General features: G+C 41.0%; 1 protein-coding gene and 1 long non-coding RNA gene across 3 annotated transcripts; one reads left to right on the top strand and one right to left on the bottom strand.

Annotated features, from left to right (window-relative positions):
* Positions 1–2,924: 2,924 nt before the first annotated feature.
* On the bottom strand, positions 2,925–8,724 carry FUNDC1 (FUN14 domain containing 1). Its single transcript, XM_075196384.1, has 5 exons — positions 8,621–8,724; positions 6,331–6,487; positions 5,462–5,537; positions 4,251–4,379; positions 2,925–3,563 (listed from the first exon to the last, which is right to left on the bottom strand). Exons 1-5 carry the CDS (start codon positions 8,634–8,636, stop codon positions 3,486–3,488), a joined length of 456 nt encoding a protein of 151 aa, XP_075052485.1. The 5' UTR covers positions 8,637–8,724; the 3' UTR covers positions 2,925–3,485.
* On the top strand, positions 8,715–12,883 carry LOC142139092 (uncharacterized). Of its 2 annotated transcripts, none has more exons than XR_012688161.1 (3): positions 8,715–8,774; positions 11,316–11,571; positions 12,640–12,883. It is a non-coding gene; the product is annotated as an uncharacterized LOC142139092 (long non-coding RNA). The 2 variants fall into 2 exon arrangements; XR_012688162.1 differs by having other exon boundaries at positions 8,765–8,845.
* Positions 12,884–22,224: the final 9,341 nt, after the last annotated feature.

The following is a 22,224-nucleotide window of genomic DNA, read 5'->3' as shown; positions in this document are numbered from 1 at the left end:
GATCCACACTTGCTACCTATTTGGTCTGTATTGCTGACTACTGTTACCTGTTCCACAATCCGTGGTAAGCTGCTATCCATCGCTACTGTATGTTGGAATCCCTAAATCTCTGCATACTTGTTTTACTGCCGATGGTAAACACTATGATCTACTCCTGTATCTATTTGGCCTGCACTACTGACTATTGTCTTCTGGCTTCATAATCCGTGACAAGCTGTGTTTCATCGTGGCTGTATATGTCTGGACATTGCTTATTCCTGTGCCTCAATTCTATTATTAGTAGAGACTTTGATTATTACATGTGCAGCCAGTATTATTGGATGTTGCTGACAAATACTACTTTTGCATGTCTTCACGATCACCGGTTGCAAATTGCTCAAGTCTTCATTGAACTCTCGTATTAATATTTTATAATAAATGGTAATATTTGTTACCACCATTTGATGTCCGAATTGGATCCTTCTTCTATTATGTATCTTGTTCTCTAGCTGTCACACTGGGAGCTTTCCTGGAGGGCCGCAACCTGCAAGGTGGAAGCTGCAGAAGTCCATATTCCCTTGCGGGAATCCCTGGTGAACGCCTTCCATTTTGTTAGACTCCCATTTTGACAGCGGGATCTTACTCAATTATTCGTAAGCTAACCTGACAGTCTGCTAATGGAAATAAGGAAAAACTACACTGTTCAATATCAACCCAGGGCATCTTAAATGGGGGAGGAGCTTGCCAATCTCAGAGTTGATCTAAGATGGCTGCATATTGGTAAGTTTCTAATTTGGAAGCAGCTAGTCCACATTTTATTTTAGATCTAAACATCCTGTCTCTTGAAAGTTTAGGTCGTTTATTGTTCCAAATGTATTTAAATGCAATGGTGTAAAACTTTTTGAGCAAAGACATGGGCACTAAATAGGGGATACAGCGAAACAGATAGAGGATCTTCGGGAGGAGCATCATCTTTAGAGCCGCAACCCTACCCCATCCAAGAAATCTCAAAGTTTGTCCAGGATTTTGTGAGCTCATCAAACTGTCCTAACATTGGATTGTAATTATGCTGGATAACCAGGTTAGGGTGTGAGGGTATACGTATACCTAGATATGTTATGCAGAGGGAACACCATTCGAATTGGTAAAGTGACTTGAGAAGTTTCAAAGTGTCTTGTGTGAGGGCCACCCCTAAAGCTTCTGACTTGGTAGGATTGAGTTTGTAATATGATACCGCTAAATATTCTTGCAATATGCTATATAACATGGGTAAAGAAGATTCAGGGTTTGAGACAAATAAGAGATCATCAGCAAACAAACAGATTTTATGATGATAAGACCCAATAACAGTCCCCTCCACCTTTTGATCCATTCTAATTTTAGCAGCCAAGGGTTCCATAGCTAAGACAACGATTAAGGGGGATAATGGGCAACCTTGTCTGGTACCCAGGGTCTGATTTACCGCTAGGCACCTGCCTAGGGTCTAGCGGCTCTCAGGGGGCCCAGATTGGGGGGGAGGGGCGGGGACAAGGGAAAATAAAAAAGGGTGCCGCAGGTCGGGGGAGGGGCTAGTGTGCTGGCTGGTCTACTCCCTCTCTCTTCTGTGTCACATGGGACGTGCACCACATGACAGGTGCCGTCCCATGTGTGAAGAGAGGGAAGAGTGCACAGCTCGTGGATGGAAAAAGGTAAGTTAGGGGGAGGGTTGTAGTATATTGCTATACTGTGTGTGTATTATGTGTGTGTGAGGGGCCACTGTGTGTGTGTGAGGGGCCACTGTGTGTGTGTGAGGGGCCACTGTGTGTGTGTGAGGGGCCACTGTGTGTGTGTGTGTGTGTGTGTATTATGTGTGTGTGAGGGGCCACTGTGTGTGTGTGTATTATGTGTGTGTGAGGGGCCACTGTGTGTGTGTGTGTATTATGTGTGTGTGAGGGGCCACTGTGTGTGTGTATTATGTGTGTGTGAGGGGCCACTGTGTGTGTGTGTGTGTATTATGTGTGTGTGAGGGTCCACTGTGTGTGTGTGTATTGTGTGTGTGTGAGGGGCCACTGTGTGTGTGTATTATGTGTGTGTGAGGGGCCACTGTCTGTGTGTATTGTGTGTGTGTGTGAGGGGCCAGTGTATTTATATTATGTGTGTGAGAAGGGCTGTTTGTGGGAGGGAAATAGGTTTATTTTTGAAATGGTAACACTATTAATTTAATGTTTTGGTTGGAGGGAGGCCTACTAAATTTCATGTACCCATTTCTTTTTCCAATTAGGGTCTCCAACATTCCAGGATCCAGACACGCAGCAACTGATCTTGAAATGTTAAAAATAAAGTACAATTTGTGCGAATTGAAAGGTAAGCTGTGGTAGAAGTGGGGTGCATATGGTAGTATGCCATACCGCTACTTCTCATACTGCCTTCATTATGAAATAATAAAATTCCATTCACTTGTTTACATTCCCATTACATTTTTCATACCGCCACTTCTAAATTTCCACTTCGACCACTGAGCTTAATATTCATCGTATGGAGTATATAATTAGTATATTTCAAAATTCTGCTAGATCCTTTGACAAAATATGGGGTCCATGGTCATTATTCTTTAACTGCTGGGACCACAGTGTGATGTAGTGTAATGATAAAGGAGGGCACAGTGTGATGAGAGGGACAGTAATGAGGGGCCGCAGTGTGATGTTCTATGAGCTCCATATTACAGTATGCGAGTGACAGCCTGGCAACAAATCAAAGTAAAGCTACAAAACTGATGTTATGATCCTTTTAGTTATTCACAAATACTAAATATCTTCGATCATGGCTTGTATATTAGAATGTAGTAAAAAAACAAAACAAATACATCACAATTGCATGCAAATAAAAACAACCTTTGCATACAAACTGCAACTACTGACTAATTATTACATCATAGGACACAATATAATAAAGGAAAGCTACACAACTTTAAATTATAATTTTACATTTTATTTTGCAAGTTTTGTCTAGTGTATTTCTGTAGAATAATCTATTGCATTGAGTGTTTTTTCCTTGTAAGAGTAACATTCACCAGTGAGGCTTTGTTGGCCAATTACAGTACATAGTTTTGGCACTAGTGAGGGGGCAAAAAACACAGTTAAATAAATATAAAAAGTACATTTTTGGAGTGACACTAACATAAGCTTTTGTAGACGTACAATGATGACAGCATCATAAAATCACATGAAAAACAAAAAAAAAAAAACTTGATAAACCTGCTTCTGAAATTAACTAATGTCAGTAGATGAATAGCATTTACAAGTAACAATGTTTTTGTATAAGGTAGACAAAGTTCAGTCTGTAGACTATACCATAAGTTCCTTGCAAGCACTCTCTCTAGATAAGCATTCAAAAAAAAAACTGACCAAGAAAAAGCATAAAACAAGCCATCTTTGTTTGCAGCCAGGTATTATCCATTGTTTTGATCTTAACTTCCACAGTTTTCAGTTCTATGTGACGGTTGTCATCTTCTCCCTCATCTCAGCTTCCTAAGAGGCAAGACCCAATAAGAAGCCTCCAACAAATCCGCCAGATACAACAATGTTCTTCTTGATAAAATCTGTTGACTGCAAAAGATATAAAAACAAAAAAACAAATGCAATTTCAGAGATGCTGTCCCCAACATTTATGGACTTAATGTTCTCTTTATGGCGAGATAACAAGTCACGTGATTTTCTATATACATATACACAAACATATTTCCACCTTCAGGCAACTTTCATATACTGTGTTTAATATGCTTTCTAGAACACTTTTACCAAATACACTGCTTTATGTTTATAGCTTCCTTCTATGTTTTTCCATCAAGCCATTTATATCAGCAGGGAGATCTGTTATCATTTTCTGTGTATATGACAGATCCCCTCTGTTTGTGTCACAGTTTCTTCCCATAGTACAGAAATTTACTTCTGACTAAATTGGAATGCATGTTTAGATTTTAATCCCCATGGGGTACAGGTGGTTAATCATGAATAAAACTGTAATTTTGGAATATCTTGGCAATATATAAAAGAATATCATTTTCAGCTGATTTGCACTCAGAAACAATTGCCTGGCTAATCTAAAGGCCTCAATAAAAAAAAAAAAAAAACACATAAAAATGCAAGATAGATAAAGCAATGTATTTAGGTGAAGTTGCAGAAGGGTGTGTAAAATAAATATTAAATAAAAAAAATAGTCTATAGGTGAAAAATGCATTTTAAATGTACATATACATTCAAGGTATATGTAAAGTACAAACATACGTCTCATACCTCTTCAACTATGTTGCTAATTTCTGGCGCAGATTTATTTGCCTGCTTCTTTATCTTCCGCTTTGCCTTATTTACATCCTTTTCAACTCTCTTCCAATCTATTTGTACGTAACCCCCATGGCTTGCAATCTAGAAAGACAAAGCTCTGGATTAAAGACAATACACAGATATAGTACTATTTGTTACATTACAGAATGAGTGAAAATGTAGTTGTCCATTTGCAGTACACAGTGGGTAAATCCACTTTTTTAAATCAAATCTTTATGATTTGTATAAAATAATTTATTAAAGAAAGGGTTTCATATAAAAATGACGATAGACACTCATTTTAGGCTTTAATAAATGGGATATGCCAAAAACTCTATTATAGTACAGGAATGGGTAAAAGTATTGAGAATGACACAAGTATTGGTTTTCACAAAGTTTACTGCTGCAGTGTTTTTAGACAAACAATGTACCTTGGCGCTATAAATATGGTAGTGAGCTAGTGATGCCAATGTATGAGGTCTGCAACCTCAAAAAACATATATGGAAGCACAAAAAATAACAATGGCATCACAGTCACAATGAACTTGTAAAGCACTGAGGAAATTCAAACAAATACAATTTATTTAAACATGTATATAAAACATAACCAGTGATATCACCACTAGATATCAAACAGATTAACTACAATATCTGATTAATAAATCATCAAATGTATAGGTGTACCTATATTAACATATATAAAATGGCCATGAGTCAATAATTGTAACAGCAGAATGTTAAAGTAATAGTACTCAATCCAATCAGATAAGCAGCAATAGTCACCACAATTTAGTCTGGTTTAAACCTTTTTTTTACATGATCCATAGATCACCTGTGTTCCTGTATGGTCACTTTATATGTTACTTAAGCAATACAATTAGATTGTGAGCCTGTTTGGGCATATGAATTTTATGCCTACACAGGGTCACAATCTAATTTTATTGCTTGACTATATACCATCTTGTCGTAATTTGTAAATGAATTTCAGCTTAAACAGTACAGTTATTATGGACATTTGGCCCTGGCGAATGTTCATTTTATAGGTGTTACTATTTAAACAAATGAAAAAAAACGTTAAGTTGTTGTAGGAACTTGTCAATTTGTTCACTGGAGAAAAAAAACAACAAAAACATTCTCATCTCTATGGCATTGAAACAGTTGTATTTTGAGTATTAATTCATTACCTGAAGCAGGAGAAAGCCACCGCCAACTGCTGTTGCCGCAAGTTTTCCAACTTTCTGGAACAAAAAACCTGCACACCTACAAATAAAAAAATTACTTTAAGACAATAGAACTTGCCCCTTCTCAGAGTTTAATGTTTATGTATTTTTAAAGCACAACAATAACAATAAGTTGGAATAAATGTAAATAACTCATAGGGAAGTATAACTATTACATATCACAACTTAATAACACCATAAAATGGTTGTAGAGTATGGCATAATAATATATAACATAATAATATAATTTCAGGAACCTGTAATTGACAGTCTCAGGTTCAAGTGAAGCAGAGAGAAAATGTCACTTAGGGTAGCTGGTCACTGTACATAGTGTTCAAAGTGAGTACAGCTCCATGGAGAAGCCTAGACTTCCACAGTGAGCACAGGAAACCCTGAGACATCACAATGTAGATATCATTAGGAATTTCTTCCAGGGAAGCACATACTGATGCAAGGGCATCATTTTAAAACCTCCCCTGCCTGTCAGCACTATCGGGTAGTGTACCCTGACATGTCAGCTTCTGCTATATCTATGTAATTCAAGAACTATAAATGTTGGCAACATGTGACACCCAAGACAGACTCACTGGTTAAAAATAAACTATAAACCTTTTTAACTAATTATAACCATTTCTAGGCCCTATGACACTGCCACACCTCAATCAACATACACATACTTGATATGCCTTTCCACAAGAGAGCTACACGAATAATTTGCTAAGGCAAATTGGGTAAAAAGAACTATGGGAAGAATCAAAGAACAACTGTGAAGTCAGCTGGAAAAGAGTCTTGGGGGGGGGGGGGGGGGGGGAAGGAGGGGCACACAATCTTACCAGCCTGTCACTCCACCCATTACAATTTGGGTTGCTACAGAATACTTTTCTGTAAGTGGCCCAGAGTTACGTCCAAAAACTCGACTCCACCAATGATGACGTCTGGCATATTCTGTTATATCCAGGACTTCATAAGATTCATCATCACTGCTGGGATCTTTGGAGGAAATCAAAACTAAACATTACATATTATGATATAGCATACAGTCTACCACAGCTGTTAATCTACTGACCCGCCCCACAAATAATTTTGAACTTTTCAGCTTGTAAAATTGAAGAAAAAACTTGTAATAAATATATTTATCTTTCTGAATGCTACAAAATGGCTTTTTAGAGAAAAGATGTACATCAGATATTTAAGGTTCATTCTGATGAGCGCTTGATTAAACTTTCCTCAGCTATGTTTCAAGCAGACATGAACGGATAATATAGCTACGCTGCGTGTTTTATACACAAAGGTAAACATGGAAAAACTAAAAAGGAAAGAGTGTGTAAAATTGTGTAATTCAAAAAAAAAATAAAAAAAATCAGTGAGCTGGATTAAAATTCCACAACATTTTTTTTAAAATCATTTTTGCTTTGCTGTGGGGAATTTTATGGGATTTTGCTGTAATATCTTTGAATGCCAAAATCCAAGAACTCATGGTGATGCTGTTTTGCATATCTTGGGACGTAAATGTGAAAGTCCTGAGGAGCTACATCATCAAAGAGCAAGTCTTAGGTGTATGTGCAATATGTGTGATCCCAGGTGGTTGAAGTGGGCATTTCTGCATCTATGGTACATGTGCAGCGATTTCACGGTAACACCTAGGTTTTTTTATATAGACATTAGGCTCCTTTTATAGTGGGCTGGCTTTTATGGATGCGGTAAACTTCATCTTACAGGGCAGTCACAGATGTGTAATGTAAGTTTTTTTGAATACAAATAAAATAAGTGAAAATTCTAATAATAAAAAAAAAAAAACAACAACAAAAAAAACCCACAATTAAAATAAGGCAGAACATACAGGTCAATTTATGATTGACCACATTGGATAATTTACATTAAACAACTTTCTCTTCTTTATGTAAAATACTGGATTACTAAAACAAATTACTATACAACAAAAACATTACTCTACTGTACATTGACATTATTAAATACTGTAACTGGGTAAAAGTGGGAAAGTAATGAAAACCTCAGTGAAATTAAATGTTTTAGGCATAGAGTGAACAGAGGAAAAAAAAATTGTAAAACCAGGGAATGTACACATTAAACTTGCTTTGACTTGTCTGATGTGTATCTCTATCTGGTGTTGTTAAGCTGCAAATCACTGTACCAGTAGACCCAAAGCAACAAACAATTCCGATCAACAGCCAATCAAATACCTATTGGGACTGGTGCAAAATCATGTCAATGAAACATAGTATTCCACTAGTAAATGCAGTCATCTTTCTACAATCTAAGTTTCACATTCTGTTTCGATTCAGTAAAGAACAAGATGTTATTGCGAACAATACAATATCTTGACAGTGTGATCAATCAAACCCAGACTATGTAGGAGCACTAATATCGTTACCAACTGTCCCCAAGTTCTAGGGGGATTTCAAAAATGTGTCAAATTTGTCCCTTGAATATTATATATACATAAACATACACACTTAAATATTAATCACCTGTAGTGTACAATTCCTCCAAAATGTATTGGATGGAATTCTCACTATAAGTTGTAATTCTCTAGATTTTCGAAGCTAATATTTATTGCACAAAAGCATTGCTCAAGGAAAAATAAAATACATTGTAACCTAGTAAAATATACATCACAATGGGTGCTGTAATGCACACAAGGCTACCCTAAGCAGGGACGTGTGTGATAAGCTTTAATGTAGTTGCACATCACCAATATATGCCTTAAATGATTTTGAAAATATAGGAAATTATACTAAACAACTACCTGTTAGTAGCTCACATGAAACACACAAAACGAAAGTGCAAAATATAAAACATTGTAATACCAGGCACTTGTGAGCCTCTTCATAATATCGGGAAATAACTGCATCTCTTCATACACTAACCTTAGTCTATAACAATACCAATGTCACACTCCTGTCTTCTACAAGAAGTTCACCAACACAACTGTCTCAAGCTACAATATTAGATCTAGTGTCTGTGAACATGATATCATACACTAATACACATGTAGCCACTTGTGTGTGCCCTAAATAACAACCCTTATAATTCACGCACTATACATAAAAAAAAATGCAGTTTAAACCCCCCATCCCCCTCCATGACCGACACATCTCCCACCTCTCCTGGCAGCCATGACTCCTCGGTAATAGCTAGATTCCCTTCCTCTAAAGGACCTTCTGACATCACCAGGCCATGTGACTGCTGTAGTCACATGATACACAGGGGAGGAGGCTGCTGCTGCAAAATGTTCCTGCAAGTAGTGGAGAATCAGGTAGAGCAGTCTTCTGGCTGCAAACATTGCAATATTTCTACTGAATTCAGATGGAAAAAATAGTTATCACTGTCAGGCTTATTTATGTGTGAGCTGCTCTTCAGGCATTATTTACTCCCAAAGGAGAAAACAGGACACACTGAAGTGTATTAGCTAGCTCACTTGCTAGCAAAATATTCAATATTCCAACATTGTGAATGAGTGTTTCCAAAGTTGCATTGCATGTCCTACGTTTTTCTAAATGAGATGTAGTTAATAATGTGATTCATCGTAACTGTGCTTTGGTTTTGCTTTAGTCCTCCAGTGAATCCCATTGTGAATTCCACAATGGAAGGAGGCAAATTAACATAATACTTTCAGATTGCAGTACTTTAGAAGCAATGAAGGTTAAGGGGGGGATTGAGGCAAATTTAATAACTACCTTCTGAGAGCTTTGATGGGTTTTTGCAATTGTATCTTTCATTTTGCACGATAATACATGTATATTGTAATACTGTTTATTGAGAACGCTTAGAGCACAACAGATGAAAACAGTAAAAAATTTGTAGCCACTATGGACAAGAAAAGTGAATAGCACTGCTTAAGGTTATGAGAACAACATAAGTAATAATAGCTATAAAGATAAAATAGAAACTAAAAACTACAGTGAGGGCTAGAGATGACAGCTGTTTTTTTGGAGGTAGGATAATAACTGGGGGGTGGGGGATAAAGTATGGTTAGGTGTATAAGTAACAGCTTAGTAAAACATTGAGGTGTGCTCCTGCGTATTCTGTTGTCACTGCAGAAATGATGTTTGCATCAAATCCAATAGGCCTTATTTTGAGAATTCATGACTAGGACACAAGCGGGATTTGAATGCCACAGGTTTTCAGCAAGTAAACAGTCGTGTTCCACAAGTGCCCCTTTCCCTGGCACATCAAAGCATTTTGCTACCAAAGCACTTAATAGGGCACGCTGAAAGTGCTGGTGTGTGATTAGTCCAGCAGTCTCTAAAGTAATGTGCACCCGTCTTTCGCCTTTTTAATCTATTCTCAATGCAGCAGCTAGACTAATCTTCCTCTGTCGCCGGTGTACATCTGCCTGCCCTCTTAGTCTAGCACTGCACTAGCTCCCCCTCCATAACAAAATCCTCTTCAAAGTTCTCACCCTCACCTACAAAGCCCTCTCCATCTCCACAGGTTTTTATGTCTCCAGCCGTATCTCCATTCATACTCCCTCTCGCCCTTACCTCTCATCTGTTACCACGTCTCACTCCTGCATTCAAGATTTCTCCCATGCTGATCCCCTTCTCTGGAACGATCTCCCTTGTTCTCTCTATCTCCTAGCCTGCAAAAAATCTGTTAAAACCCCCCTGTTCAAGAAAGCCTACCCTTCCTCTGTCCAACCTTTCCCCTGCCCTCCAAAACCCACCTCTGCATGAACCTTCTTCACTAATCATAGTACACATCACTCCTATTCTTTCTCCACTCCTCATACTACCTGCTCTTCTTCATCTCTCCCTTTAGATTTTTAGTACCTTCACCCGGACTCCCCACTTTGTGTTTCTTGTTAGTCTATCCCTGCCCTCTACATTGTAAGCTCCCGTGAGCAGGGCCCTCTTATTTTTGTGTCCTCCTCCTTCTGCTACCTTTGCCTTCGGTACTCCAACTTCATTTTTACACCTTGACACTAGGCCCCTGGCCTTGGACTTATCTTCTCTTGCTTTCATATATCATAGGATCTGATCCTGTTAGTTGCGCTCACAGTCCTGGCCACAGGTTTAGCTTGCTTTACTTCACTCCCTACCTCTCCTTACCTTTTCTGCTTTCTAAGTGTTCTGAACTTCACTTATATCTACCTCTCTGTCCATTGTACCTGCTCTCAGCTGTCTTGATAATTTAACTGCACTGTTTTTGTATTTCCCTCTATGACGTGTTCTGTTTCGTCCTATGCTCTCTATATCGCGCTGCAGAACCTTTGTGGCGCCATATAAATTAAAGATAATAATAATTGTTGAAGTGCTTTTTACATTTGAAATACCTATGTGCCAAGGTCATTACAGCTCAGGAATATGTGGGAAATGTACTGATTTAATCAAATGCATTAGTTTATCTTTGCATTAAAAAAGAAAAGAAAAGAGAGTGCTCAAAATATGGTCTGATGGTGGTACTATAGACTGGTTTACCATCAGACCATCAATTCAGGAAGTGGAAACAACTTTATCCCTCCAACATAGAGCCAGCTTGGTCATATATTTTTGGGTTTAAATATCATTGTAATTTTTGTATTTTTTGTCTTGCTGATTCTGAGTAACATAGTGTCACAAGTGAGAGCAAGAAGTATGTAAATCCATGTCAATTCTTACAAAGCTGTGATTTTAGAGACAACATCAACTAAATCAGCCAGTCAGCTGCTTCCAGCTCTCAGTTACAGTAATAGTTAAGTTGTTGGCACCAGCAGTTGTTGATGAACTATCTGGACTGATAAAGTACATGGTAAGACTAGGAACTGCTAACTCTGACGTACACATAAACCATGTATGTTCGGCTTACCCATTTGCAGGAGGCCCTATGTTGAAAGAGCAGTAAGTCATCACATTAAGGATATGAAGCACCGAGCATTAGGGTAACCGCTATACCTTGCATGGAGGCTCAGGATAACAATAGGGAAGAAAGAACATACCACATATATAATCCCAATCTTATAATGCACAGGATGAAAGTGACCTTGGGCAGACTGACTGCTGTAGTCACATTGGAGGCAGGCTGCTGCAAATGTACTTGTTCCTGTGTAGCTACCCAAAGTAATGGAGAATCAGGTAAGAAGATGTGGCAATGTGGAGCACACTGGTGAAAAGGATGCATGTGGGGAATCATCTGATGATTAAGGGGCATTTGAGGGAAAAGCTGATGTGCAGGGGGACATGTGAGGAAACGCTGGTGTGCAGGGGGCATGTGAGGGAAAAGCTGGTGTGCAGGGGGGCGTGTGAGGGAAAAGCTGGTGTGCAGGGGGGCGTGTGAGGGAAAAGCTGGTGTGCAGGGGGGAAGTGAGGGAAAAGCTGCTGGGCAAATGGGACATGGAGGGAATAGATGCTGAGAAGGGGGGACATGGAAGGAAATAGCCACTGGGCAGGGGGGCATGTGAGAGAAAAACTGGTGGGCAGAAGGACATTTGAGGGAAAAGCTGGCTGGTAATAGAGAAAAGTGAGATTAAAGCTGGTGGGTAGAGGGGCATGTGTTGGACAGTGGGGTCACATAAGGGTGAACCTGGTGAGTATGAGGGTATAGGCGTATGAGAAGAGGCCATGTGATTTTTTTTTTTCCCCCATCACATACTCCCTCTTCCCACCATTCTCTGTCTCACATGCCACCCCTGCACACCTTCTTTTCTCTCAAGTGCCCCCTAGTCACCTGGCAATGTTCTATGTCTCTCGTGCCCCCTCCACCCACCACCATCTCTGTCGCATGCGTGCCCCGTCTGCCCACCAGATTATTCTTCACATGAACCCCCGCCTGCAGCCTCAATTTATTCACCAGCATCCACCTCACCAGCTTCACCAAATGCCCCTGTTTTCAATTGCATTTGTCTCTTCGTATTGGTGCCTAATACCATTATCAATGCCCAGCAAAGCTGCTGCATCCTTCATCTTGCTGCAATGAAAATATTCCATACAATCTTTTCGATATTGCTGCTGCAAGAATAACCTCTTTTCTCTTGATCATTATCTACCTTTCTCTTATTGCAATCGCCTTGTTATCCTATTATATTATACATTCACTACAAAAGTATATAGTGCTCTCCAATTCTTTTCCACTTGTTAGATCTAAATTTACAATCTCACTACATTCCAACTTTCTGCTCACGACAACCTTCCTTCTCTTCCTAGGTTACCACGGCTCTCAGGACTACAACCCTTCTCGTATGCTGCACACTACTCCAGGAACTCTTCATCTGAATGTGTACCAAGTATTCTTTTTCTAACTGCAAGTCCCTGCTGAAAGCTCACCTGTTTAAGAGAGCGTTCAAATAGTTCTCTCACAGCAGTGCTCCATACAGTGAAAGGAAACGCCAATACAATAAAAGAGGAGATTGGTGCTTGTGATATAATACAAAAATATTTTCCTACTATATATCTGTGCAATAGTCCATCAATATAAATAACATATGTAGATAAGTCTAACAAAAAGTATTATTTCTCAAAGTTCGGAGGTCGCCCAATATAGTTTGAATATATGTTTGTCCTCTTGTGTTGAAGTAACCTTTCCAATGGTATTAAATCTTCTCAGTGTTCTTAAACATAAAATATAAATAAAACAAATCATAGTGCAGCCTATTAAACTCTCATAAAATGTATCCACGTTGTATTTAGATCGTTTGAGAGGAATCTCCTCTCCATATATTTAATAAAGTGAAAACCCCCTTAAAGTGTTAGATGCTTAGAGATATTTCCAGAGAGTTATATAAAACAGCTAATACTTTATTACCAGAAATTGTGGCTTAAAAACAAAATCATAAAATTTCATTAATCCAGCACAGTAAAAAGATGGGTCCTTACCACAGGTAAGTTTGAAAAAAGCATGGAAACACAAACACCGTCTAATGATAATGACAGAATGCTGGCTAGTGTTCCACGAAAGAACAGGTATAATCTACATGTTTATTAATGCATACTGCTCACATTTTCTTTGTAAATAATTATTTCTACATATATATGCACAGAACAAAACTGACATTAAATAATCCTTTTCTATTCGAGTGTTCATTAATATCCTGCTGCATTGTCCCATATGGAACTCATTAGTATTAAATCCAAGAGTTCTCTTACCTTACTAACTCTATTGTCAATTTCCCAGTATACGCAGCCAATATTTTCTCTTAAGTAACATCCCTCATCTCAGCATTATCCTGACCGGGAGGGCTACACTGTGTCCTTTCCGCTTGCAGCATAAATCCTGCTCTTCCAACACTCGCTACGATCACTTCACAATGCGGTAAGATACTGGTCCTTCATGTGCTCATAATGCTTATACTTTTTAGTCAGGGAAAATTTTTGTTAGCTGAAAGCTGACGGTTTTATTTTATACTTGGGATGACATGACTTTACTACAAACAACATATCTATAGAGAAACAATGTAAATTTCATTATATGGGATGGAGAACGCTTATTCCTGATCCTCCATTCCATCACTATAATTTCTACACATGCGATGAGAATCCTCTCGTTCATGTACTCACTTTGGTTATCTCCTTTGGTCGCAGGCTATGAAATTTTTCTACTTAAAAACCACTAGATATCATGATAAAGTAACATTCTTATAAATCGAAAGAATTTAATTTTACATTCAAGCGTCACTTACTACCTCTTTTCATATATCGTTACAGGGCAAATAAAATCCTGTTCCAGTAAACCCATTCTGGGCATTTACCTTATCTTCAATTGTTAAATAAAATCCCTTACATTTCCACCTCTTAGGACAAAATTTAGTCTCACCTTCTGCATATGGTTCCCCGTGTCACGGTCACTAAGGTTCTCGACCCAGAATTCTGCCAGTAGTTGTCACTACCCTCGAGGTGCAGAGTCTAACGCAGCGGTTGGTCTTCTCCAGGGACCCCCGCAAGAGGGTTTGGGTTTAGTGGCACCACTGCGCAGGTTGCGGCCCTCAAGAGAGTGCGGCAGAGCAACTGAATACAGCAGAGGAATAGGAGGATAGAATAATCAGGATAATGGCACGTGATGTGGCGTACAGGAGATTAATCACTGACGTAGAGATAAGGTCTGACAAATAGGAGATGTAGATAAGTTCGGCAGGTATTTACCACAGTGGTGGCGATAGTTATCCGGCCAGTAAAAGAGATGATAAAAGATGTAGTGATATTCAGCGGATGGCTGGGATTTACCACAGAGGTGGCGATGATTATCCTGCCAGTAGATGAGACAATAGGAGGTGTAGTTATATTCAGCGGATGGCTGGAATTTACCACAGAGGTGGCGATGATTATCCGGCCAGTGGATGAGATAATAGGAGGTGTAGTTATATTTAGCGGATGGCTGGAATTTACCACAGAGGTGGTGATGATTATCAGGCCAGTGGATGAAATATTAGGAGGTGTAGTTATACACAGCGGATAGCTGGAATTTACCACGGAGGTGGCGATGATTATCCGGCCAGGGATGAGACAATAGGAGGTGTAGTTATACACAGCGGATGGCTGGAATTTACCAAGGAGGTGGCGATGATTATCCGGCCAGGGATGAGACAATAGGAGGTGTAGTTATACACAGCTGATGGCTGGAATTTATCACGGACGTGGCAGAGAATTATCCGACCAACAGGTGATATGTTGCGGTGGTCACCGAGAGGCAGATATACCATGCACGTGGCTTAGAGTTATCCGGTCAGCAGGTGAGAGGTAGCAGGTACTGCGATGAACTGCGAGAGGCAGGTTTACCACAGACGTGGCTGAGACTTATCCGGCCAGCAGGTAAGAAGTCTGGAGATGCAGAAACGCTGAGAGGAACAGGAACCACAGGAGAGTAGATCACGGCTGCCACAACGAAGTGAGGATCAAGAACAGACAATTAGGAAGAGGTCACAGGTGCCTTAAATAGGGGAAGGCTAACGGGCAACCAATACGGAGTGAGAAAATGTTATAAAGTTCCCTCCGGTCTGCACATGCGCAGAGGTACTCTCAAGATGGTTGACGGCCACGGCGCTGTACAGGCGCTGGCAGAGAGGTGAGTGGCCTGGATCTAGGTCCAGAGACATCCGGTGAGTGACGCCCCGTTTATTGCTGGAACTAAAAAGATGATATATTTTCTTTGACTTATACCATAGTACATGTTACTTGTACATTAGGTATGACAGATATATGCAAATCGGAGAACATAAAAGAAAGGGGAAAGAAGAAAAACCTCCATTAATAGAGTTTCTATCATACTTTATATTCCCTCAAAATCCTTCAAAGTCATTATTTAATCCCATAGGAATTAAAGTACCCTTAGAGAAATTAGTTTAATTTCTGTTTGGGCTAAAGCAATACTGGAATCCTTTTTTCTCCAGTTTCCCTTTACTTTTTTCATTCCACAAAATTTTATTGAATTGATATTGCAAATGTGTACTGTTTTACAATAGGATGACAATGAGTGTAATGTGTACCCTTTTTTATTATTCCTTTAATATATAGATGTTCACTACAACGTTCCCTTATTTCCTCAATGTTCTACCAATATATTGTTTTTTATAGCTACATTCGATTATATATATTTCTCCTGTGCCTCTGCAACTCAGAGCACTGCAGCTTGCTGCTCTTACATCCATGAGGGCTCTCAAAATTTCCTCCATGTTAACATCTATGCGGGTTGGGTAGCGGAAACTTGCTTTCCTGAGCGTTCGCAATTCTGACACCACTTGTGGCAAGAGCAAACTTCTGGTAAGACACACACAAACAACTTCTTGCTTTTTTCTTTGTTTTAATGTCAGGATGGTAAAGTATTTGACAACATAAAGAGTCCATACAGTTTCTTTGATCCAAAACACTAAATAAACAGAGACCAGTTATCCTGACACCGGCCTGCTTTTCTAGCATCAGTCACAATGAACAATGAAACAAACAGGTATAATACATAGAGAGTGAACTCAAATGGTCTTGTGCTTCTTGTGAAAATAATAATTTTTGCATCTGGAAAGACCATTGGTGAGGTTTTTACCATAGTCGTGTCATTTTATATATTGATGCTATATCATTCAATGTAAATCCTCCATATGTAAAACATGAAATTAATAGAGTGCAAAGGAAAATCATGCCAACAACTTTTGTAAAATACCATAAAGTAATATATTGGAATGGGATGACACTAACATTTATTACTTTATCTACAGCTTCATGACACACACACTTATTTATATATATATATGTATATATATATATATATATATATATAATATATATAATGTTAGACATCCGGTCTCGTAATAAACTTACAGAACTAGCGCGGTAGAGGTCTTTGCCTATAGCAGCCGCCTTTCCCATAGAGCTTGATGTGCTAACGGGTACTTGGATGCCCCCAGGACTCTTATTGTAGTGTAGGTTATTATTATTATTATCCTTTATTTATTAGGCGCCACAAGAGTTCCGCAGCGCCATACACAGCACAAACAGTAGACTAAACAAGGTGACACATTACAAACGGTTAACAAAAAATACCAAAACTTCAGAGACTCCAGGGGGTAAATGTATCAATATGCGGGTTCTTCAACACCCGCGTGTTCAGCCTCTTCCGCGATTAAATTTCAAGCGGCGCTGCATTGTAAAGGGTTAACTTCCCTTTACAATGCAGCGCCGCTTGAAATTTAATCGCGGAAGAGGCTGAACACGCGGGTGTTGAAGAACCCGCATATTGATACATTTACCCCCAGGCAGGCTAATGCAGTAAAGACGGAGCAGAAGAGCAGGTATGGAGAACAGAGGGAAGAGGGCTCTGCTCAAATGAGCTTACATCCTAAGGGAGGGTAGACAGATCTCAGGCACACAGGGAGCAAGTTCTCTCTGGGGAGAGAACAGGGGGGCGGGAGGAGAGAGGGGAAGAACAGGTGGAGGAGAGGTTAGGTGGAAGGTTGGTAAGCCTTTAGGAACAGGTAAGTTTTGAGTGCCCTCTTGAAGGAGGGCAGATTGGGAGAAAGAGGGAGGTCGTTCCAGTGAAGGGGGGCAGCACGGGAGAAGTCTTGGATTCTGGAGTGGGAAGAGGTGATCAGAGTGGAGGAGAGGCGACGGTCATTGGCCGAGCACAGGGAGCGGGCAGGGGTGTGAATGGAGAGGAGGTTAGAGATATAGGGAGCAGTAGACTGGGAGAGAGCCTTGTAAGTGACGTGACGGTCAGGAGTTTGAAAAGGATTCTGTAAGGAATGGGGAGCCAGTGTAGGGCAAGGCAGAGAGGGGAGGCAGATGAGCGGCGAGAAAGGAAGATGAGTCTTGCAGCCACATTGAGTATAGAGCGGAGGGGGGCGAGATGGGAATGGGGGAGGCCGGTAAGAAGGAGGTTGCAATAATCAAGGCGGGAGATGATGAGTGCGTGGATGATAGTTTTGGTGGCATCCTGGGAGAGGAAGGGCCGGATGCGGGCAATGTTGCGTAGCTGGTAGCGACAGGCTTGGGCGAGGGATTGGATGTGGGGGGCGAAGGAGAGAGAGGGGTCGAGGGTAACGCCCAGGCAGCGGAGTTGGGTGACAGAGGAGATGGTGGTATTGTTAACAGTGATAGAGAGGATGTGGTGGGCGGGGAGTCTAAGGGGAGGAAAGACAATCAGTTCAGTTTTGGAGATGTTAATTTTGAGAAAGCGCAATGACATCCAGGAGGAAATGGCAGAGAGGCAGTCAGATACGTGAGAGAGGAGGGAGGAGGAGAGATCAGGCGAGGCGATGTAGCGTTGGATGTCGTCAGCGTAAAGATGATACTGAAGACCGAATGAGGAGATGAGAGACCCCAGGGAGGAGGTGTAGAGCGAAAAGAGTAGAGGGCCAAGAACAGAGCCCTGAGGGACACCAACAGGGAGAGGGAAGGGGGTGGAAGAGGAGCCAGACGTGGATACTGAGAAGGAGCGGTTAGCGAGATATGAGGTTAACCAGGCAAGGACAGATCCAGAGAGGCCAAGAGAGAAGTGTTTGTAGCAGGAGGGGGTGGTCCACGGTGTCGAAGGCCGCAGAGAGGTCAAGGAGGATGAGCAGGGAGAAGTGACCCTTAGATTTGGCTAAAAGTAGATCATTAGTAACTTTGGCCAGGGCAGTTTCGGTGGAGTGGAGGGGGCGGTAACCGGATTGGAGAGGGTCGAGGAGGGAATTGTCCGAGAGGTGTCTAGTGAGACGGCAACAGACAATCCGCTCAAGTAATTTGGAGGCAAAGGGGAGAAGTGAGAAAGGGCGATAGTTTGCAAGAGAGGTGGGGTCAAGATTAGGTTTTTTGAGGATGGGAGAGATAAGAGCGTGTTTAAATGAAGAGGGGACTACACCAGAGGAGAGTGATAGGTTGAAAAGGTGAGCAAGGTAAGAGCAGGCAGTGGGAGAGAGAGACGAAGGAGGTTAGAGGGGATAGGGTCGAGAGGACAGGTGGAGGGTGGAGAGGAAAGAATGAGGGAGCGAACTTCATCAACCGAAGTGGGGCAGAAGGAGCACCAGAGTAGGTTGTTGGAGAGAGAAGGGATGAGGGGGGCGGGAGAGGGATGGGATGTAGGTTTATTAACAACACCGCAGTGGCAGGGCCAGAGGAGGCAGTTCAGATGGTAACGGATGGTCAGACTTAAACCGAGGTCAGGGGTCTGAAGCAAGAAGAGTAGTCAAATAACACGCTAATAGGTCAGGGTCACCAGCACAAAAGCAGAATCCAGAAACAGAGCAAAGGGTCAACAACAGGAGGTCCAATAACAGAGGAACAGAGTATCCACAGGAACACTGGAACAGGATAGGAGCAGGTCAGCAACAGACAGAATCCATGCTATAACCAGCAGGGAGGCTAAGCCCCCCCTGCCATATATACTAAATGCAACCAAACAGAAGCAGGAGTAGGGTCATATGACAGCCGCCTCTCAGGCATAGTATAATTTATCTCATTAGGGTAAATTAGCCCACAGGTTATTTTGACAGGTGCACACGCGCCCGACTGCTCTGAATTGCCGAGATGCAGCGAACTAATGCATCGGAAGTGACATCCCGGTCATCAAGGAGATGGCCGGGACGCAGAAGACAGAATGAAGCGAGTCGCGGCGGTGCCTGCCACCATGGCTCGTAACAATATACTTTATTTTTTATTTATTTTTTAAAGATTTTATTTTTGCCAGGGTCAACCAAAAGTAACATTCTATACAGCACTGTGTTAAAAAAAAAACATCTGAAAATACATATGCAATAAAACATACAGCGTCTTGTTAGAAAAGAGTATTAATGAGCATGTTGACCCAATTTTTTCAAGAAAGCAACTATTTTAGAAAGAGAAATAAGACTGAGAAGAGTAAAGGGGTGGGGGGGGAGTGGCGGCGTGGCGGGCCACCTAAGAGTAAGATGGAGGAAAGAGTGTGGTGGAATATGGGAGAAGAAAAAGAAAAAGAAGAGATGGGAGAGAAGGAACAGGGAAGGGAAGAAAGGATCCAGATGGAGTGATGCTGTAGAATCACATGACAAAAGGGGTTTGGATTTGGAAGTATGAGGTCCACGGCGCCCAACCCTTAGTGAATGACTTAGAGGTATTACGGATTATGCATGTCATGTATTCCATCTGATAAACGTACCAGATCCTACTGATAATCGTCTGTAAAGTTGGAGCATTGGGCTGCTTCCAGTCCGTAGCAATCTGGCATAGGGCAGCGGAGATTATGTGGCGAAACATTTTCATTTGATGTTTAGTGGCCGATGGAATCCCGAGAGGGAGAAGGAAAAACCTGTGAGAAAACGGGATGTCAATCTGCAGTAGCTGTGAGGCGAAGTCCCGAAGTTCCGTCCAAAATGGGGCAAGTCTGGGACACTGCCACCAGATATGGAGGAAGGACCCCTCTGCGCCACAACCTCTCCAACATGTGCTAGATGAATCTGGGAAGATTTTTTGTAATTTGGTTGGAACCAAATACCAGCGATAAAGAAGTTTATAAGCATTTTCTTTTAATTTAACACAAATTGAACTGGAGGCTGTGTTAGTTCTAATTTCCTCCCAGTCTTCATTGTCTAGCGTTTCCCCCAGGTCTCTCTCCCAACCCCTCTCATGAGAATCTCGGTTGTTCGAATCAGGGACTTTAAGTTCCCAGTATAGTAAGGAAATGAGACCTTTGGTAGAAGATCGCCGGAGCGAAAGCGCTTCGAAAAAGGTCAACGGTCTACGACCTAGAGTTAATTTGTTGGTAGAATGAAAATTTCTTACTTGTAGGTATTGGAAGAAATATGTGTTTGGAGTATTAAGTTTTGTTTTTAAATCATCAAATGAAGGAAATGAAGCGTCTTTGGTGATATCATTAAGATAGCGTATGTCTTTTCGTTTCCAGTGTTCAAAGGATGAAGTTATACACCCTGGTGGAAATTTGGGGTTATCAAAAAGTGGGATGACCGGGCTGGGAGTAGGAGCAAGGTTAAATTTCACATTTGCTCGATCCCAGATAGATAACGAGTGGGCTACAATCGGGTGATGAGAAACGGATCGTGGACGACTGGTGCGAGGGAGCCACAGGAGAGAGGATGAGGAAGAGATACCCAAGCTTTCTGCTTCGATCGAGACCCAGACCCTGGAGGAACTAGGAGAATTCCATAACACACATTGGGCAAGTTGCGCTGCTAAATAATACTGCCTAAAATTGGGTACCCCTAAGCCACCACCCCGTGCCGACCTCTGCAGGACAAGAAGGCGGACTCTTGGGCGTTTTTTGCCCCATATAAATTGCGATGTGTAGTGCTGTAAAAATTTGAAAACGTATGGGGGAATGCGTATTGGCAAGGCTTGATAAAGATATAGTAGTCTAGGCAAGATGTTCATTTTAACTGAATTGATACGTCCTATCCATGAAATAAAGTGCTGGTTCCAAGCTTCAAGATCAGATTTAATCTGGGAGAGTAATTTTGGGTAATTGGCTTGAAAAAGTTGATTGTATTGCTTAGTGACGTGAATGCCTAAATATTTAATCTTTTTTTGATGCCATTTGAAGGGGAATTGAAGAGAGAGGGAAGATCTAGTTTTGCCTGTTAGAAAAAAATCAAGAATTTCTGTTTTTTGAGGATTTATTTTGTATCCTGAAATGATGCTGTACATGTTGATATCTGCAAGGAGGGGGGGCAGAGAGACTGCAGGGTCCGAGAGAGTCAGGAAAACATCGTCTGCATACAATGATATTTTGTGTTCAGATTTCCCTGTTTTAATTCCTTGAATAGCCTTATTAGATCGTATCTTTGCAGCTAAGGGTTCAATTAGAAGGGCAAAAATTAAAGGTGAGAGGGGGCAACCTTGCCTTGTTCCGTTGGAGATTGAAAAGGGGGAGGATGAGACCCCATTGGCCACCACCGTTGCCCTGGGTGATTGGTATAAAGCTAGTAGCCCATCTAAAAATTTACCAGAGAAGCCCATTGACCTCAAGACCCTAGACATAAAAGGCCAAGAAATTCGGTCAAATGCTTTTTCGGCATCTAGCGCCATAATCAGAGATGGACATTTAGTGGTATTAATAGAGTGTACGAGGTCAATAGCGCGTCTAGTGTTGTCTATAGCTTGGCGGCCTGGTATAAACCCAACCTGATCCGGATGGATCAGGGAAGGAAGAAGGACATTCAACCGATTAGCTAAAATTTTGGCATATATCTTGAGATCTACATTCAGTAGTGATATTGGTCTATAGCTGGAACACAAGGTGGGGTCTTTCTCTGGTTTTGGTATAACAACGATGGTGGCCAAGTTCGTCGCCTCGTTAAACGGGGAGCCTGTTAATACTTTATTAAAAAAATCTGTCAT

Source organism: Mixophyes fleayi, chromosome 2 (genome assembly GCF_038048845.1).
Source record: "Mixophyes fleayi isolate aMixFle1 chromosome 2, aMixFle1.hap1, whole genome shotgun sequence".
NCBI classification, from domain to species: domain Eukaryota; kingdom Metazoa; phylum Chordata; class Amphibia; order Anura; family Limnodynastidae; genus Mixophyes; species Mixophyes fleayi.
The sequence above is the reverse complement of the archived record's forward strand: the minus strand, read 5'-3'. Positions and strand labels throughout refer to the sequence as shown.

Bases quoted from the DNA above. Each gene is read 5' to 3' on its own strand.
- FUNDC1 (XM_075196384.1), bottom strand. The intron at 4,380-5,461 runs GTAATGAATTAA...TTGTCTTTCTAG, and splicing joins GTGGCTTTCTCCTGCTTCAG to ATTGCAAGCCATGGGGGTTA. The intron at 3,564-4,250 runs GTATGAGACGTA...TATCTTTTGCAG, and splicing joins TTAGCAACATAGTTGAAGAG to TCAACAGATTTTATCAAGAA.